Source organism: Marmota marmota, unplaced genomic scaffold, assembly GCF_001458135.2.
Source record: "Marmota marmota marmota unplaced genomic scaffold, marMar, whole genome shotgun sequence".
Lineage (NCBI taxonomy): Eukaryota > Metazoa > Chordata > Mammalia > Rodentia > Sciuridae > Marmota > Marmota marmota.
The window spans coordinates 8,344,616-8,360,383 of NW_025999925.1; the positions used below are offsets into that span (position 1 = coordinate 8,344,616).

At 34.1% G+C, this 15,768-nt stretch overlaps 1 protein-coding gene across 3 annotated transcripts in view; it reads left to right on the forward strand.

The window, feature by feature from the left end:
* The window catches only part of Msh3 (mutS homolog 3), a 183,564-nt gene that overhangs the window by 147,739 nt on the left and 20,057 nt on the right, over positions 1-15,768 (forward strand). For 2 of the 3 annotated variants that reach the window (XM_015497854.2, XM_048800207.1), the window contains exon 19: positions 1,305-1,462. In XM_015497854.2, the coding sequence (XP_015353340.1) occupies positions 1,305-1,462 (158 nt within the window). Of the gene's footprint in view, positions 1-1,304; positions 1,463-10,495; positions 10,591-15,768 lie in introns of all 3 variants that reach the window. The other variant, XR_007346415.1, reaches the window with a different exon arrangement.

Below are 15,768 nucleotides of genomic sequence, written 5' to 3' on the forward strand. Positions count from 1 at the left end.
GGTTTGTTTTTCTGCCGAGGAGGATGTAAGCCACCTGAAAACTTCAAGACTAAAATAATTAATGAAGAACAAAACACAAAGAGTCAGAAATGTATTTAGAAAAGTGAAGCTCTTGATACATCCAGTCCACACAATAGCTGGAACCAGACAAAGGAAAGATGGCTCCTGTGGTTTATTTAGGGGGTACATCAAAGACAGGGGTAAGGTTTCAAGGGTAGAGTCTTGCTTCCTGATGTCTTGCAGTCAGCAGGTTGATTGGCATCTTGGCAGGTTACACCCATCTCAGGTGCTGTGTGGGTCATGGCAGAGCGGAATAGAAATTCACAATGTCTCTGGGCAGTTGACTAGAGAAAATGTCCACTGGTCATTCCCAGACACCAGGTGTTTCGATCCCACTAGGCTTCCATGTGTGGTGACCTACACACAACCCATGGACGGCTTGTGACACTAATGCTTATAGTTTTAAGATGGACAGATGGAAACTGACAGATTTTAAATAAAAGCAATATGAAGAACACTCAGGCAGATTAAAGAATGTCTGATGAGTTCAGCTTTCTCTTTATTTCCTTTTTTAATACCTTGAAACAGCTGTGTGTACTAAGAATTCACTTTTCTGCAATAGCGTTGTTCAGGCTGGTATTTATTGTGATATGTATTGCTGATTGGATGTTATTGTTTCCCAAAAGTTCCTGCATTGGAACCATTGACCCCAGAGTGGTGATATAAGAAGCAGTGGAAGCTTTAAGAGATGGGGCTGAGCAGCAGGGGGTACAGCTCAGTGGTGGAGCACTTATTTAATATATATAAGCCCTGGGTTCAACCTCCAGCACCAAAAATAAGAAGTGAGGCCAAATGTTAGGTAATTAGGCCAGTGAGGCTGTTGCTCTCAGAATAGATTAATACTGGTCTCATGGAATGAGTTAACTCACACAAGAATGATCTGTTAGTTATAAAAAGAGATTTGGCCCCTACCAGTCTCTGGCTTCCTGTCTTGTGATAAGATCCCTCTGGCTTTTGCTCTCACCATGGTGATCCTGTCCACTATGAGGCCCTCACCAGACCTGAGAAGAAGTCAATGCCATGCTCTTTGAGGTTCCAGAACTGTGAACTAAATTAACCTCTTTCCTTTACAGATTACCCAGCTAAGACATTTTGTTATAACAATGGCAAATGGGTTATACAGTAACATATTTAAATGTCACAAAGGAATGTTTTACCCAATGAATTCCCATTTATGGGATAAATTATGGACATTACATAAAAATCCTTCTGGTATTATAAGTGAAATTCCTTTTTGATTTCAGGAGGACTCAGAAAGAGTAATGATAATCACTGGACCAAATATGGGTGGAAAGAGCTCCTACATAAAACAAGTCGCATTGATTACTATCATGGCTCAGATTGGCTCCTATGTTCCTGCAGAGGAGGCAACAATTGGGATTGTGGATGGCATTTTTACAAGGTAAAAATACTAGTTTTATTAAATATACCTCTGAAAATAAATCAAACTCACATGAATTTTCTTTTTATGTGTGTTTTCAAAATAATCGGAGCTGAGTAGCTTAAATCATTTAATCATGTATCTTAATACCAGAAGAGACATAGCAGGCCATTTTGCCCAGTGGTTTTTTTTTTTTTTTTTTCAGTTATTTTAATTTTTTAATTTTTGTTATGGTATTAGAGTTACAAATTTAATAGAGAAAGAAGGGAAAATGAAAAGGAGAAAAATCATCTCAGGCAATATTTCTTCCCAAAGGTGGTTAGGAAGAAATAGAGTTATTAAGCAGAATATAAGTGTTTGTTAATACTTGGGGTAGGATCATGTCTGCATTGGCTGAAATCTGGAAAATGTATTGAGGAAGAACTAAATGGATCAGAGTGTCTTAATCAGTAGCCCAGTGAAGTAGTCTGGGTGAGATAATTGGTAGTTTGGACTAAGTTTGTGTGGCTAATTTAAGTGGAAAGGAGTCACATTTGAAAGATATTCAGGAAATAAATCAATAGGACTCTGATAGATGGGGGTGTGGTGGCTGACAATGTTAGAGGTGACAGTGGTTTGTGCATCTGGCTGGAGAATCCTGGCATGTACTGGTAGAGGATCTTAGTCTCTTTTCTGCTGCTAAAACAGAATACTACAGAGTGGATAATTTATAAAGAAAAAGAAATTTATTTCTTACAGTTGTGGAGCTGGGATGTCTTGGGGCAGGGGATAAGGCATCACTTGGTGAGAGAGTATAGGGGAATTTTATCTTATGTCTATCTTCCTCTTCTTGCATAGCTACCAATTCCATCAAAAAGGGGAACATTCTCATGAGCTCATCTAACCATATTTCTTCCAAAAGGCCTCCTCCATATATATATATTAGAATTACTTGCAGACATTCAAGGAGAGCTGCTGTGTGTGCAGCTAGATAGAGTTCAGAGGGAAAAGTCAAAGGTAACAATATATTTGTTGCCATCCCTCTTCATGTTAAATGATGATAGAAGTTCTGAGTGTACATGAGATCATTTTGGCAGAGAGGATAATGGAGAATGATGTTTCAAGACTGACTCTTAGAACTGCTGAGATTTCATAGCTACATTAGAAGAGAAGCTTGAAAAACCACAGAGGAGTAGTAGCCAGAGAGATAGGAGAAAACCAAGGACATTACAGTGATGGTGTCGGGGGCAGGGGAAAGAGTGCTTTAAGGAGGAAGAAGATGGGGCTAGAGTTGTGGCTCAATGGTGACCATTTATTTGCCTAGCATGTGCCAGGCCCTGGGTTCAATTCCCAGTATTGTAAAAAAAAAGGAGAAGGAGGAGGAAGAGGAAGAGACAGCGGCGGTGGCCAGCAGCACTGAAAGGTTAGGTAAGGTGAAATCTAAAAGAAAAGCCACATTTGGTCTTAGCTAAGTAGATGAGTTTACGAGGATACGTAAACCTTTTCTTTTTAAAATGTGATCACACTAAGCATTACTATTGTGTAACTTGCTTTTGTTTTTTAATATGTGGGGCCCATATTTCCCTATCAGTTTATGTAGATTAGTCTCCTGCTTTTTAAGGGCTTCAGTGTCTCTACAGTACAGACATTCTTTGATCTCCTTAATCTGTTGAGGGCTGCTTTCTAGTGTACAGGGCATGTTCCCTGTCCATTCCTCTTTCCCCTACTATCCACTTGTTATCATTGAGAAGGAATCTGCGTGAATCATATTACATATGGCCCTAGGATTTTACTAGGATATAGTTTAATATTATCCCCTTATAGTTTTCATTTATTATTAAATAATTCAGACATCTAACATTCCCCTCTGTATCTATGACCCTTCTAAAGGAATAAAGCATTACTGATACAATTAAATCCCTAATCCTCCCTAATCCCATTGCCCTGTACCCCATTCAGAATAACTAACCGTTTGTCCTTGACTTTGGTATCATCCCATGAATTTCTCTATATTTTTACCACAAAAGTATGTTTTTGAAATAATGCATTTGGTGTGTGTTTATGTGTTCTGTATCACACTATTCTTCTTCAAATGGTTTCCTCCCCTCAGTGTTATATTTATGAAATTCATCTTTATGGGTATATATACTTCTAGTTCATTAATTTTTTCCTAATTATTATATTCCATTGTATGCATACACCACAGTTTGCCCTATTCCTTGACTATTATTCACCATGATTACAATTTCTTACAAATATAAACAATACTGGCACTTGTCTTGTATGTGTCTCCTAGGGCACATAAGTGGGTTTTTCTGAATCTAGGTTATATCCAGAAGCAGAATTGCTGGATTGTAAGGAACATGCATCTTTCATGTTCTCCAAGGAGGCCATACCAGTTTAGAATCAGCAGTGTGTAAAAGTTTGTCCTCATGCTTAAAATTAAATTAGAATAAGAAAATACCCTTTGATGACGTTTCTATAGATTCTCCAGATTGCTCATAAGGACATTTTTGTTTCTATTATTTACTGTCCTTTACATGAAGTGCCATCTGGTAGATTCTTGTTGTTGTTGTTGTTAATGCTCGGGTATTTTTTTCTCTCCATGTGCATACTGTGCCTATTTACAAAAAAGATTTGAAGTAATTTATTGGCGTTCCTTGACAAACTGCCAGGCTTCCTGTTATTAGCCAATGGTTTCTTCCTCTTTAATTCCTTTTTGTCTCATCTGCCAAGACAGAAAGAGCTAAATTCAAGGCTCAGGTGTGGAAACAAATTTGGTTTTGTTTCCCCTTCTTTTTACAAAGGACTATTTCTCTAGTGTGATTCTTAGAATATATGCTTGTTAAAAATGGTCCTTTCTAAACTTGAACCCATCTTTTTAATTGGAATCTTTAAGGCAATACCCAAGAACATTTTAAAATATCATGCTAAAATTTCTATCTCAAATTTGAGAACCTACTTGTTTGTGTTATAATATTAATTTCATGTTCCTTATAATTCTTCCATTAGAAATATGTTGCTATTCTAAATCACTTTAATCACTTGCTATTCAAAAATCCTGTTTGTAGTCAATGGAAAAATATTAAAATCTAGCAGAATGAGATATTCACATAAGAGTAGGCTCCAAAGTATCATTAAATTATTTTTATTTGTTTTATTAACTGGACATTTAGAATACTAGATTTAAATTTTGTAGGTTCCATAATTATTCATTTAATGCCTACTGTGTGCCATGTAATATACTATAAGAAATAGTGGATAGATGAAAAGGTGTATATAGAGAAAAGGTTAAGGATCTTCTTTCTGAATATTGTCACATCATGAGCTTTTTCCTGAATAAGATTTTTAAAATTTTTTTCTTTTAATATTTTTTTTTAGTTGTCAATAGACCTCTATTTTATTTATTTATATGTGGTGCTGAGAATCCAGTCCTCACACATGCTAGGCAAGTGCTCTACCACTGAGTCACGACCTCAGCCTGAATAAGATTTTTTTTTTTTGAGGTAGCATTTTGGCAAACATACATTTGGCTCTAAGTGATACATTTATATTGGTGTATGGTGATATATGCATTCGTGAGTGAAATATTTCTAGGTGCATATTTCTGAAGATCATTAACATCTTTTGAGTGCATAACTGAGATAAGACCTGTCGTTTCCTATCCTGATGAATGCAAACTTAAGCCTCATGCAACATTTTTAGACTCAGTAATCAAGTTTTAGAAAGGCAATGAATTATTAGGTTTGGGTAGAAAGTCACGTGAAAACTCAAAACATTGGTTCTGTTAGCAACAATTATTTTTATTTTATGCTAACTAAATGTTGGAAGAAAGGGACATTTGCATTAACTGGCCGGTAGTCAACAGTTTTCATGCTGTGCTCCCCAAATAAATTTCTTCTTTTGGCTGCCAGCTTCAGGGACTGTAGTGTACTTAGAATGGCACTAGGATATTTATCTTGAAATAGAATCGAAAGGTAATATAGTCACTCAAGTGCTTAAATTAAATTATTTTAAATGTTTGCTTTTGACTGTGTGGAGAATAACTAATTTGTTCAATTTAGTTTAATTCAGCAAATATTTATTGAGCACCTATTATGAAGTATTTGTACTGTATTCAAAATATACTCTTTAAAGACAGAAAGAAATCGACTTGAATCAGTGCAAATCAGAAGAAACTGGTAATAAATATTCCCATTCAAAACCACATGACAATTGACATTTTACTAAATGAGTAAGTTGTTATAATTTTATTGGCATCAGAAATGTCGCCTTATGAATGCCTGTGGTTTATTTAGTTCCTGTAGCTATGTGTAGTAAACATGAGATATCTCTTGTCATGTTTTCGAGGAGATGTAGTTGTATATATTGTCTATTATGTGATCAAAGTCACCTGAAAATTTGGTTTTTTGTTTTAAATTCAGATCCCAGGCAAAACCTCTGAATAGAGACCCCCTCACTCCCCACATAACTGTTAGAGTGGGTATGATGAAGAGGGGACTCTGTGAATTCCATTATTTTTGAAATTTTTACGTTTTGGGAGCAGTTTTAAGTTCACATCAAAATTAAGAGGAAGGTGTAGAGATTTCACCATGTTCCCGTTCCTGTCCGTGTTAGCCTTCCTCATGATCAGCATCTACTGCCAGTGTAGTTCCTTTGTTACAGTTGATGAAACTACATTGACATATCATTGTTCCAAGTCCATAGTTTACACAAAGGCTGTACTCCCTCTTAGTGTTGTACATTTGTGGATTTGAGAGTCAACAGAGACACCACCCTAAAATCCTCTGTGTTCTACTTATTCACTCCTCCCTCTCCCCAACTGCTGGTAACCACTAATCCTTTTAAGTTGTGTTCATAGTTTTGCCTTTTCAAAATGTCAGATAATTGGAATTGTACATTGTATAGCCTTTTTGCTACATAGATTTCCTTCACTAGTAATAAACATTTAAGTTCCCACCATATCTTTGGGGCTTGGTAATTCATTTCTTTTCAGTGTTGGATAATAGTCCATTGTCCAGATTACCACAGCATACTTGTCCATTCACCTGCTAAAGGATATCATGGTTGCTTCTAAGTTTTGGCAATTTTGAATAAAGTGTAAACATGTAAACATCCAGGTGTAGGTTTTTATGTGGGCATAAGTTTTTAACTCCTTTTGGTAAATAATGAAGAGCAAGGGTCATAGGATAACTATGTTTAGTTTTGTTAAAAAAACAAACTACCAAACTATTCTCTAAAATGGTTGTACCATTTTGAACTGTCACCAGCAATGAATGAGAGTTCCTTTTTCTCCATAGCCTCATCAGCACTTGGTGTTCTGGACTTCAGCCATTTTACTAAGGGTATAGTAGTATCTTGTTTTGATTTGCATTTCCATGATGACATGATTTGGAACATCTTTTCATATGCTTATTTGCCACTTGTATATTTTCTTTTTTAAGATAAGGAAAGTTTATTTATAATAGAAATATGTAAAGTAATAGTAACAAAATTAAGAGGGCCTGTGGAGGTGTGACACAGTGGTAAAGTACTTGTCTAGCATATGTAAGGTCCTGGGTTTGATCCCTAGTATTACCAAAAAAAAAAAAAACACCTAAAATTAAGAAATTTTGTTTATTTTTTTCTGAAAATATTTTTGTTCTACATTAGGATTTTTATATCATTGTAAATTAACAACTTTAAGTTGTATAAATGTATGGGGTATAAAATGATTTTCTGATTTATGAATACAATGCATAGTCATGAAATCAAGCTAGTTAACATATCCATCACCTCAAATACTTGTTTTTTTTTTAGATGAGAGCACTTAAGATTTACTCATTTAACAATTTTGAACTGTGCAGTACTTTATTATTAACTGTATTCACCACGCTGTTCAGTAGAACGAAAAAAATCCATATTTCTCATTTAAGATTCTGTACCCCCCCCTTTTTTAAATGATAGTGGGAATGAACCGAGGGCACTTTACCAATGAACTACAACCACAACCCCCCCCTCCCCTTTTTGAGATAGGGTCTCCATAAGTTATTTAAAGCCTCACTAAGTGACTGAGGCTGGCTGATCTTTAACTTGAGATCCTCTTCCTATAGCCTCCCAAGACACTGGTATTACAGGTATATGCCACTATACTAGGCAGATTTTGTACTGTGGCCATCCATCTTTCCTTGCCTATTTTAGCCTCTATAACCACCACTCAACACTGTATCTATGAGTTTAATTGTTTTGAATTTCACATGTAACTGAGAGCATGTAGTATTCTTACTTTTTTTTTTTACCTAGCATTATGTTCTTCAATTCTATCTATCTACATGGTCACAAATAATAGAATTTCCTTCATTCTAAAGGTGAATGATATGCCACATTTTCTTTATCCATTCATCACTGATGGTTAGCTAGCATAACCATTACATGGGCATTAATATGAGTGCTGGCACAGTAGGCATCTCTTTAAAAATGATTTCAAATCCTTTGGGTATATGCCCAGAAGTGGTATTGCTAGATCGTATGGTAATTCTATTTTAGTTTTTTTTTTTTTTTTTTTTTTTTTTTTTTTAGGAGTCTCCATACAGTCTTCCATAATAGCTGTACTAATTTACATTAACACCAGTGATGTGCAAGGGTTCCCTTTATTTCACATCCTCGCCAACACTTACCTTTCATCTCTTTGATGAAAGCCATTCTGACAGGTGTGAAATGATATCTCTTTATAATTTTAATTTGCATTTCCCTAATGATTCAGTAATGTTGAATTTTTTTTCACATATCCTTTGGCCACTTGTATGTTTTCTTTTGAGAAACATCTGTTCAGATTCTTTGTCCATTTTTTTTTAGACGTTAATGGATCTTTATTTTATTCATTTTGTTTATATGTGGTGCTGAGGATCCAACCCAGTACCTCACACATGCTAGGCAAGTGCTGTACCACTGAGCCACAACCCCAGTCCATTTGTCTAAATTTTTTAATTGGGTTTTTGTTGTTGTTGTTGTTGTTTGTTTGTTTGTTTGTTTGTTTTGTTTTATTTCTATTGAATTGTTTAAGCTCTGTATTTTGGATATTAACCCTTTATGGGATGTACAGCTTGCAGATATTTCTCCTAATCTGTAGGTTGTCTTTGTACACTTCTACTTATACTTACATCCTTTGCTGCAGAATCTTTTTACTTGATATAATCTTACTTGTCTATTTTTGCCTTCATTTTTGTGAAGAAAGCTGGTTATTTAACCTGGTATTTTCTGTTTTTCTGCCTTGTCTTAACATAATGATACAATATAATATAAAATGGTCTTAAATGCATCATTTCTGATTTTTTTAAAATAATGTATTTTTCCAGTTAGACAAGTAATACTTGTTCATTGTGCAAATTTTAAAACTATAGAAAAACTCAAAAAAGGGAAAAAATGTAAGTCACCTATAATTCTGCCACCTGAAATTCATGTTGTTTAGGCCTGTGCTCTTCCAGGTATTTTTAAATGCACACATATAGTGGTACGTTGTGCTTTCATTCCCCTTATGGACTAATGTTATGTTTAAGTGCCTCATAGATTTACTATTTCACATTTTCATATCTTTCAAATACTATTTGGTATCTGCGTATCTTTTAGCAAGTGATATTCTTTTGTAAGGCTTTCTCTTATTGAACTTTATTTTATTGGTTTCTCTCTCTTCTTCTCTCCCTTTCCCTCCTTTCCTTTCCTTCCCATTCCTACCCTCCCATCTGCCATCTTTTTAAAAAATTAGAGTACTTTATTATTTAGTAGGGTTTTCTTTACCTTTGTACAATTTACATAATATCCCCAAAGCAAGAAGCTTAGGTATCCATACTAGATAGAATTCTGCATACATTTTAGCAAAGTGAAATAAATGGGAATATCTTCAATTTCAGAAAGAAAAAAAATAAGCTAACATTTTTAAAACCCTCTTATATACAGGTTGGATACTGCTTAGATACTAGAATAATTCAAATTCAAAAATAAATTCAAAAAGAAAATAAAAATAGAGGTTACTAGGGATTGGGAGAGGGGAAAGTAGGAAGTTATTTTTTTAATGGATGTAGAAATTCTCTCTGAAAAGTTCTAGAAGAAGAGAGTGGTGATGACTGAACAACACTGTGAATGTATTTAATCCCACAGAGCTCTTTACCTAAAAAATATTATAATGGGAATTTTTATGTATGTTTTATCACTATTTGTTAAAAAGTAGTTGATATCAAGGAATCCTATTGCTTTCATTTAATGATTTTTAAACTCCAAGTACTTATCATTCCATATGAAAAATCAATTTTGGGGCTGGGGATGTGGCTCAAGCGGTAGCGCGTTTGCCTGGCATGCGTGCGGCCCGGGTTCGATCCTCAGCACCACATACAAAGATGTTGTGTCTGCCGAAAACTAAAAAATAAATATTAAAAAAATTCTCTCTCTCTCTCTCTCTCTCTCTCTCTCTCTCTCTCTCTTAAAAAAAAAATCAATTTGCCTCTGTTGCAGTATTTCTCCCTTATACTAGCATTTCCCTTGCTAAAGGCTCAGAAATAGTGATTTGAAGGGACAAAGCCCCCCCCCCCACCATTTGCTCTGATTGAGAAACACATAGATCATGATCTCATGAAACAATTCCTAATTAAATGTTTATGAAAATATTCTTGATTTTAGAAATTGACTCAAAAAAGTAATAATTTCTTCTCTCCATTTATGTTTTATTAAGCTTTGTTGACCTATATAAGGGTTATAGACAAGCAGGGAGTAGGGGGATTAGAAAGATTAGTCAGCCGCCACTCCTAAAAATATCAGTGATTTTTTTTTTCTTAATCACATAACTGTAACCTTCTGTCTACTCAGAGCAAACTAACTCTAAGATAAAACCTAGAAAAGGTATTTCTCCATTTTTTACTACATTTGAATGTATACACAAATAATTACATGTATCCTGGAATTCCTTAAATTTCAAACATCTTTTAACATTTAAAAAAATTTCAGAATCATTGTCTAGTAATGTCTTGTGATTTTCAATTTAATATGAAATTATCGAACATCTTTTAAAAATTATTTTAAATTTTGTCCTCCAAAATATTATTTCAGGCATTTTACTGAGACCCGTAAAATATAGAAGAATGATAAGAGAGAATGTTATCCAAAGATGTTCACTCAAAGAGAAAATAAGGATAGAACATAAGGTAAATGTAAGGCTTCTATTTTCTGTTATAAGGTATTATTCAGTTTTCCAGTAACCAAACTAGGATAAATAAACTATACAATTATTAAGAGGGAAGTTCACAGAAAATATTTTTATCAATGAACAATTCTCACAGTTGCAATTTACATACTTCCCTATAGCATCAGTGACTGGTTCATGAGCCAGCATTTCTACAGTGTCTGCTAGACATGTTGTCAACTTATCATCAGGTAATTGGGACAAGTAGAATTGTAATAGAAATTGTGTTGGCTCCTAATGTGGTGACTTTCAAACCATTCTACATGTGATGCAGAGTTTTTATGTAAAAATTTCATTCAAACAAAGGATTTAATCACAGCTAAAAAGATATTTGAAAACCACTGGCCTAATAATAGAATCAGGATCACTGCATAATAAAAATACATCCAAGATCCTCTGAAATCTGGGCTGGCCTTCTTAAGATCAGAAAGCCTGTAATACCGTGAGACATATTGGAGTAACTCAAAACATCCCAGCACAGGAATCGGAAGCTACCATAGATTAGCCCTGTCACCTTGGCAAAGAGACATGACCTCTGAAATGTCTTTCATCCCATCTCATTAGTTAAAATGAGAGTATAGCATGATTACTAAGAACTTGGCCAGCACCAAGGGTTTTTTGATTCTCATTTTGCAAGTTCTTTGCCATTGGGCTCTTCCCTTCTGTTAAAGGAGAAGGACCATTGAAGAAAGGAATGACCAAATTCTTTGTAGCTAATGTAGCATAGAAAATAAAAATCAGGGGAAGTGTGGAGCGCTGTGGAGAGCAGTCCCTTTTTGTTGCTTGCATTCTCCTAGATCAGGGAATGTTATAGGAAAGTTTAGTGAAAACAAAGGCCTTGGATGAAAGGTGACCGAGGGGCAGTCTGGACTTTGATGCTAGGGTTGTCAGAAGCATCTACAACAACTGGTGGTCAACAGTTTCAGAATCTAAAGAAGGGGCAGGATGGCAAATGGGTGATCTGTTAGTCTTGCCAGTGAGGAAGTCTTTGAAGATGTAAGCAAGGGAGTTTGGATAAGCAGAAGGATAAAAACAAAATAGGTGATAGCATTTTAAAAATTGTACTTTATTCGCATGGGTTGGACTTTATCACTGACAATGTGGGATAAGAAAGTCATTTTTCACATTCAGTAGGTCATTATAAAAAATTAAATTTGGAATCCCTTTTTAACATACTGTTTTTTAACTGAGCAGAAAATGTCAATACTGTCAAGGCTGTGTGCCAGTCTTTAATTACTAAGTTTCACATTATGGTAATAAGTTTTCTACGAAAACATTAAGTTACTTTTTTAATATCCCATTAAAATTGAGAATCTCTCATGTTTCTTAGGATCATGTGTATTGTAATTTTATATTTTTAGACTAAACTCAGCAACAATATACAGGGATGCCGTAATTTTTATGGAAGTATAAGGGGAAATTATAAATTTAAGGTCTTTTGTTTCTTGTAAATTTTCCCACAAATGATCAGTAAGTTCTTTTTTTATTTTAAACTTCAATTTTGGACATTTACTAAATTGTTAAGTATTGAGAGATTTGGTATTAAGTAAATTATAGTTTTGAGAACAAATAATTCATGTAATCATGGAATTATTGTTCCATCACCTTGTTGTTATCCGTTGGTTAAGAGCAAGCCACACATACTCATGGGGAGGGAAATCATGCAAGGAGATGACATAGTATGTTTCTATCATTTCTCAATATCAAAAATTCTAATATACCACTGTATTAGTTGCTTTGTTTTTCATCATGATATGTATTTTCTCTTACTCTTGAGCATTTGGCTTTTCCAACTTTTCATTAAATAGCCTTATTAAGAACATATTTGTGCATGTATTTTTTTTTTTTGCACATCTGGGATAATTTCATAATGATTCCTAGAGTGAAATTTATGGGTTATGAAATATATTAATAGACACTGCTATATTATCTTTTGGAAGATTGTAACAACTCTTAATCTCATAAAAATACCCTTCCATCCCCACACTTGACAACAGTGGGTATTATTCTTTTTAATCTTTGATAATCAACATATGACTTCATTCCTGTTTGAATTTATATGTTTAAACATCTTCACAAGTTTCTTTTGCAAATTGACTGTGTCCTTTTCCTATCTTTCTCTTAAAATATTCACCATTTTGTTTTGCTTTGTGAGACTCTTTATTTTGGGAACATTAACCCTTTGTCAAATATGTTACAATTTTTTTCTCAGTTTATAGCTTACCTTCAACTTAAAAAAAATTCAGTATATAGTTGTAACTTTTTTGTTTAATAGTTATCTTTTTATTTTTTATTCATTCTTTTTAGTTATATATAATATTAGGATTCATTTCAACATAATTATAAAAGCATGGAATATAATTTTCTCTAATTCAGGCCCAGTACTTCCTCTTTTTCTCTGCTCCTCCCTCCCTGTCTTCTCTTCTCTTTGCTCCACTGATCTATTTACTTATAGTTTCTTTTTTTTATTAGTGCCTTGTGGAAATACATAATGGCGAGAGTCACTGTAATACACACACACACACACACGTGATATATATGATTGATATATACATAAATGAAAGTTAGGTCCGATTCATTCTACAGTGCTTCCCTTAACTCATTCCTTCTCCCTCCCCCGCAGTCCCCTTCCTCTACTCCACTGATCTTTCTTTTATTTTGATGGAAACCCCACTCCTTTGTTTTTTCTTGTTTTGGACTAGCTTCTGTATATCAGAGAAAACATCCAGCCTTTGACTTTCTGGGTCTGCCTTATTTCACTTAGTGTGATAGTCTCCGATTCCATCTGTTTACCAGCAAATAACATAATTTCATTCTTCTTTTTGGCTGAGTAATACTCTGTTGTGTATATACCATATTTTCTTATCCATTCACCTGTTGCAGGGCACCTAGGTTGGTTCTATAACTCGACTATTGTGAATTGTGCTGCTATAAACATTGATGTGGCTGCATTACTATAGTTTTGCTGATTTAGTTCTTTTAAATATTACTGAGGAGTGGTATGGCTGGGTCACATTGTGGTTCCATTGCTATTTTTTTGAGGAAATCAAAAAGTTACTGCTTTCCAGAATGGTTTCACTAATTTTTAATCTTACCAACAATGTTTGAGTGTACCCTTTTCCCCACATCCTTGCCAACACTTATTGTTATTTGTATTCTTAATAATTATTCTGACTGGAGTGAGATAAAATTTCTATACAGTTTTAATTTGCATTTCCCTAATTGTTAGAGATGTGGAACATTTTTTTATATAATTGTTGACCATTTGTATTTTTTCTTTTGAGAAGTATCTCTTTAGTTCTTTTGCCCATTTATTTATTGATAAGCAAGAAGTTTTGGTATACAGGTATATTTATGATTATACATATGTGAAATATAATCATATATATTGCACATATGATTATATGAACAATGCATTTCCATTCATGTTTATGCATTAATATTATATAAACTTATGTAACTATGCTAAATGGGATTATGTGTTATATTTATTAATTAGCATATACATATACTAGGTAATTGAGTGTTATAGGTTAAAATTTGTATAAATCTGTGTGCTATTTGCATATTATATGATTTGAGTTCCTACAATAAATCATATCAGCAATTTTCTTGAGTTCTTTGTATATTCTGGATATTAATGTCCTATCTTAGGAACAGGTTGCAAAGATCTCCCATTCTGTAGGCTTTCTTCACACTCTGGTTTCCTTTACTGTGCAAAAGCTTTTTAAATTGATGCCACCCACTTATTGATTTTTTATTTTGTTTCTTGCATATTAAGGGTCTTGTTAAGGAAGTTGGTTCCTGTGCTAACATAGTAAAATGTTGGGCCTACATTTTCTTGTAGCTGGTGCAGGGGTTCTGTTCTAATCTTTAGGTCTTTGATCCACTTTCAGTTGACTTTTGTGCAGGGTGAGAGAGAGGGGTCAAGTTTCATTCTTCTACATATGAATATCCAGTTTCCCCAGCATCATTTGTTAGAAAGGCTCTTTTCTCCAACACATGTTTTTGGCATATTTGTCTATTAACTATTTATGTGAGTTGGTCTTTGTGTCTTCTATTCCATTGGTTTTCATGTCTGATTGTGTAGCAACCATGATATTTTTGTTACTATAACTCTGTGGTATAATTTGAGATCTGGTATTGTGATACCTCCAGCATCTCTCTTTTTGCTCAGAGTTGTTTTGGCTATTCTAGTTTTTTTATTTTTCCAAATGAATTTATAACTACTTTTTACAGTTATATGAAGAATATCATTGGTATTTTGATACGGATTGCATTAAATCTGTATAATGCTTTTGGTAGTATGGCCATTTAGACAATATTAATTCTGCCTATTTAAGAACATAGGAGATCTTTCCATCTTCTAAAGTCTTCCTCAATTTCTTTCTTCATTGTTCTGTAGTTTACCTTGTAGAGGTCTTTCACCTCCTTTGTTAGGTTAGTTCCTAAGTGTTTTATTTTTTAGGTTATTGTGAATGGGATAATTTTCCTAATTTCTTGTTCAAATTCGTTATTGGAGTATAGGAAAGCAATTGATTTATGCATCAATTCTTGTATCCTGGTACTTCACTAAGTTTACTAGCTCTAGAAATCTTCTGGTGGAGTTTTTGGGGTCTCTTAAACATAAGATCATGCCATTAGGAAACAGATATATTTGACCTCTTCTTTTCTTTTTCCTATCCCTTTAATTTCCTTCTCTTGCCTGATTGCTTTGGCTAGAGTCTCAGGGATTATGTTGAATAGGAGTGGTGAAAGTTGGCATCGTTGTCTTGTTCCTGTTTTTAGAAAAAATATTCTCAGTTTTTTCCAATTCAGTATGATATTGGCCTTGGATTTGTCATATATAGCCTTTACAATGTTGAGATAAGTTTCTTCTATTCATAGTTTCTCTGGTGTTTTAAACATGAACGGGTGCTGGACTTTGTCCAGTGTTTTCTATTAAGATAATCTATGTGATTCTTGTCCTTAAGTCTATTTATGTCGTGAATTGCATTTATTGATTTTCATATGTTGAACCAACCTTGTATCCCGAGATGAAACCCACTTGATGATGGAAGTGTGTTTTTGTATGTGGTGTGTGTGTGTGTGTGTGTGTATATATATATATATATATATATATATATATATATATATATAT